Here is a 4,592-nt window from a genome sequence, read left to right on the forward strand (position 1 = left end):
GGAGTGGCGGTGGTTTTGAACTGCTGACCTTGTGGTAGCAGCCCAGCATGTAACCACTATGCCACCAGCACTCCTATAAACGTCCTTGTTTTCTTATAAATGGGATCATACAATGTTTGTCTTTGGCAGCTGACTTATTTTGTCCCCCATGATAATTTTAAGGTCCGTCCGTATTGTGGAATGCGTGAGGACGTCCAGTCTCTTTGAGGCCGAATACACTGTCTGCATATACACCACATTCTCTCCTTGGGTTCGAGTACCTTGTCTGCATATACACCACATTCTCTCCTTGGGCCGAGTACCCTGTCTGCATATACACCACATTCTCTCCTTGGGGTCAAGTACCTTGTCTGCATATACACCACATTCTCTCCTTGGGCCGAGTACACTGTCTGCATATACACCACATTCTCTCCTTGGGGCTGAGTACACTGTCTGCATATACATCACATTCTCTCCTTGGGGCCGAGTACACTATGCATATATACCACATTCTCTCCTTGGGGCCAAGTACCCTGTCTGCATATACACCACATTCTCTCCTTGGGCCCGAATACACTGCATATACACCACATTCTCTCCTTGGGCCCGAATACACTGCATATACACCACATTCTCTCCTTGGGGCCGAGTACCTTGTCTGCATATACACCACATTCTCTCCTTGGGGCCGAGTACACTGTCTGCATATACATACATTCTCTCCTTGGGGCCGAGTACACTGTCTGCATATACACCACATTCTCTCCTTGGGGCCGAGTACACTGTCTGCATATACACCACATTCTCTCCTTGGGGCCGAGTACCCTGTCTGCATATACACCACATTCTCTCCTTGGGGCCGAGTACCCTGTCTGCATATACACCACATTCTGTTGATCCATCCAGCGGGTGGTGGCTTTTCAGCAGCTCACTCTCACCCAGTCTTTAAAATGTGTTTGCATGGATTTTTAGAACTACTTCTTATTGCAGTAAAATATATACGAAGCCTTGTGTGGTATAAGCGATTAAAACTCAATTATTAGCCCAAAGTATGGCAGTTTGAATCGACCCAGACACGCCTCCTCAGGCGCCAAGCCTGGCCATCTGCTTCTGAAAGGGAAAGGGGAGGAAAAGAGAAACCCAACCACACTCACTGCCGTTGAGTGGACGCTGACTCCTGTCAGGACAGGCTGAGACTGACTCTACAGGAGCAGGAAGCCCATCGTTTCTGGGAGATCAAAGCCTCGCGTGCCCAGTAGAGTGGGTTTGCTGTGCACACGAGGGGTCCTGAGTTGCGGTCCACTTGACAGCAGTTGGCAACAGTATATACATGGAACAAAACATTTGCCATTTTAACCTGTTGTTTTATATTTTAGGAAGGAGGACTTGCTTACCTCCCAGTTTAGGAAGCTTGAAGCCCAAATTCAGGGCACTGGCTGTAGGGGAAGGCTTTATGTTTCCGTTTCTGTTTTTCTGTATCATAGGACCTGTTCTTTTTTTTTTTTTTCCCCATAAAGTCATATTTCATAAGAGAGAGTTTTACATAAAGGGTAGTTGTACATTAAGCATTCCAATCCAGTCCAGTCCACGCTCATAAGTACAACATTAGCCCATATGTCTGACACTGATCTACAAAGTCCTCCTCAATTTCACAAAACACACGCAGTGACGCCAACTGCAGGAGGAAAGTTGTATCAGTGGATGTGTAAGCATCTCAGCGCTGGCAGGGGTCTCCACACGGCTGCTCCAGCACCCAGGGCTGCATGGGGTAGGTCCACATGGCTTCTCCTCAGGGATGTCTCCCAGGGAGTGAGCCTTGCCAGCTGAGGCAGAGAACTAGCTAAGGCAGTCACAACTGGTCCGACCATCAGAGCAAGACACCAGACAGGCGAGTCTCGCCAAGCCATTTATCTCTCTGCCGCTTCAATTAATCCCACATGTGTTCATCGGCCAGGTTGGCACAGTGAACCTTAACTGTCTCATCAGTGTAAAGAACACTAAGTTCCTCACAACTGGTAGCAGCAGTCAGGGAAGCAGCGGTCTTGAAATCAAACAATGTATTGCATTGTGAACATTTGTTGCGCAGACCTTTTGAAAGTGTTCATGAGGAAGGACGTCGCTTTGAGGACAGAGGTGAGCCTACCTCAAGCTGTGGTATTTTCACCCAGCTCATGTAAGTGTGAAAGTTGAACACTGAAGAAGAAGCAAGGCATTTGAGTTAGGGTGTTTGCTTTGGTGTTAGCAAAAATGAGGAAGACCCTCCGTGAGACCGATTGATACAGTGGCTGCAGGGACCCATGCTTAAGAAGACCAGTCAGTTACATTCACCCTTTCCAAATGGCTCTCCTACTGCTAAACAGAAACTCAGGTGCCTTGCTGGCCCAGTGGGTTAAGTGTTGGGTTGCTAACTTGCCAGGTGGAAGGTTCAAGTCCACCAGCCTCTTGGTAGGAGAAAGATCAAACTGTCTACTCCCGTAGAGAGCCTCGCAGCTTTGGAACCCCTGCTAAGCAGTTCTACTCCATTCTGTAGGGTCACTATGAGCTGGAATTGGAAGGCGATGGATTTCCTTGTTTGACAAACAGAAACTAGTTCCTCGTCTGTTTTAATATTTACAGACCTCTTTGCTGTGCTCCTGGGTAGCCTCGTCTGAACCAGGCCGCTGAGGGGGGCGTGGGGGCGGGGGGCATGCAGGGCGTTTACGCTTTGGCAGTTCCACACTCCCTGCAGGGCCGTTCCGAAGTCGTCGTTCACATGAGGCTATCCATCCAGTCTGACAGTCCTAGACAGGGATATTTTGCAGTTTCAGAAAGTTACCCTTTTTTTTCCCCCACCATTTTTTAAAATCATTTTATTAGGGGCTCATACAACTCATCACAATGCATACATACATCAATTGTGTAAAGCACGTTTGTACATTCATTGCCCTCATCATTCTCAAAACATTCGCTCTCCACCTAAGCCCCTGGCATCAGCTCATTTTTCCCCTCCGTCCCCACTCCACCTCGAAAATTACCCTTTTTGTCCGAAATTTCACCCTTCTATGAAGTTTCATAGTTCAGGAACTCCTGGCTACACCCAGCCCGCTCTCCCATCCTGCCTTCTCTGATCCCTGCCTACTCATCCTGGCTGATCTAACCTCTGTTTTAAAATGCTGTCATTACAAAAACGTTACAGAAATCGAATCATGTGGCTTTTTGATTGTTCTTTTCTGGCCAGCATAATTCCCTGCAGATCCATCCAAAGTTGTCCGTTTCTCTGGGGTGAAACGGCCCTGGAGGATACTTGCTGGGCTGAGTGATAGCTGCAAGGAGCCACAGTGGCTTAGTGGTTACACATGGGATTGCTGACTGCAAGGTCAGCAGTTCAAAACCACCAGTTGCTCCACGGGAGAAAGATGAGACTGTCTACTCCTGTAAAGATTTACAATCTTGGAAACCCACAGGGGCAGGTCTGCTCTGTCCTACTGGGTCCCAGGAGTTGGATTCAACTTGATGGTTATAGTTGCTCAGGGTACAAGTCCTTTGTCGGATGCACAGTTAGCGGATGTCCCCCCAGTCTGTGGAATGTCTTTTCATCCTCTTCAGCTGGCCTGGCACAGAGCAAAAGCCTTACATCTGATGAACTCCACTGGCCAACTGCTTCCTCTTACGGATGATATTTTGGGTGTTAAGTTACCTTTGGTTTTAAGCCATGTAAAGAGGTTCCTTTTTTTAATTGATGAAAAAAAAATACTGTAGAATAGATGTAAATAATAATATGGTAACGTGCCCACGATATACCACTTCAAATCATCTTGCACACCAGCTTTGCCAAGCATTGACCGGTGCGGTAAGTGCCCCAGTGCAAGCGCGAGGGGAGGGGCTTCCCAGAGACTGTGCCCACCAGTAACCTCCCGTCATTCCCTCCCTGTAGATCAACATGTACCTGCTATCACGCGTCCTGTTTGCCCTGGGCCGCCTGGGTGTGGAGAAGGGCTATATCCCCGAGCTTGGATTCCACCCCTTCCCGCTGCTCACCGGGGTTGTGTGGGGGCTGGTGATGTGGCTCTTCGAGTACCACCGGCGCACGCTGCAGCCCTCCCTGCAGTCCTCCATGACCTACCTGTACGAAGACAGCAACGTGTGGCATGACATCTCAGACTTCCTCATCTACAACAAGAGCCAGCCCTCAGAGTGATGGGGCCCCAGGTGCTCATGGGGGCTTCCTCACCTGAGCAGGTGACCTCTGGCTCCTGGGAGGAGGATCGTTCCATGTCTGGTGGCATCATCGAATCCTCCTGGGGGATCTTGCCTTCTCACGGTCACAGCCCACAGCAGCCAGCCCGTCTTTCCCCGGGTGACACTTGCCAAAGTAAACACGCTGATTCCCAGTGCCCATCGAGGACCTGTCCAGCTGTGGACCAAGTTCTAGCTCTGGCTGGGGAGCCTTGGACTTGGTTCCGGCTGAACTGCTGACTGCTGCGGGCGTCAGCGCCTCTCTGGGCCTTGAACGGGGCTCCTCCAGCTCAGAGGAGGGGCCGGGGGCCCCTTTCTGGTGGGCAGGTTCTTGGGCTGGGCCTCTTAGGTCACAGGGGGCTCCTTGCTAGTGGGCAGCGGGTTGCAGATACTTT

General features: G+C 50.0%; 1 protein-coding gene across 2 annotated transcripts in view; it reads left to right on the top strand.

The window, feature by feature from the left end:
- PXMP4 (peroxisomal membrane protein 4) overlaps positions 1–4,592 on the top strand; it is a 16,594-nt gene that overhangs the window by 10,759 nt on the left and 1,243 nt on the right. The window contains exon 4 of one of the 2 annotated variants that reach the window (XM_045295360.1): positions 3,896–4,200. In XM_045295360.1, coding sequence (XP_045151295.1) covers positions 3,896–4,159 — 264 coding nt within the window. In that variant the 3' untranslated portion in view covers positions 4,160–4,200. The remainder of the gene's footprint in view (positions 1–3,895; positions 4,201–4,592) is intronic. The other variant, XM_004697931.2, reaches the window with a different exon arrangement.

The sequence above is a fragment of the Echinops telfairi genome, unplaced genomic scaffold (assembly GCF_000313985.2).
Source record: "Echinops telfairi isolate 266 unplaced genomic scaffold, ASM31398v2 ScPeMD7_5592;HRSCAF=6446, whole genome shotgun sequence".
Lineage (NCBI taxonomy): Eukaryota > Metazoa > Chordata > Mammalia > Afrosoricida > Tenrecidae > Echinops > Echinops telfairi.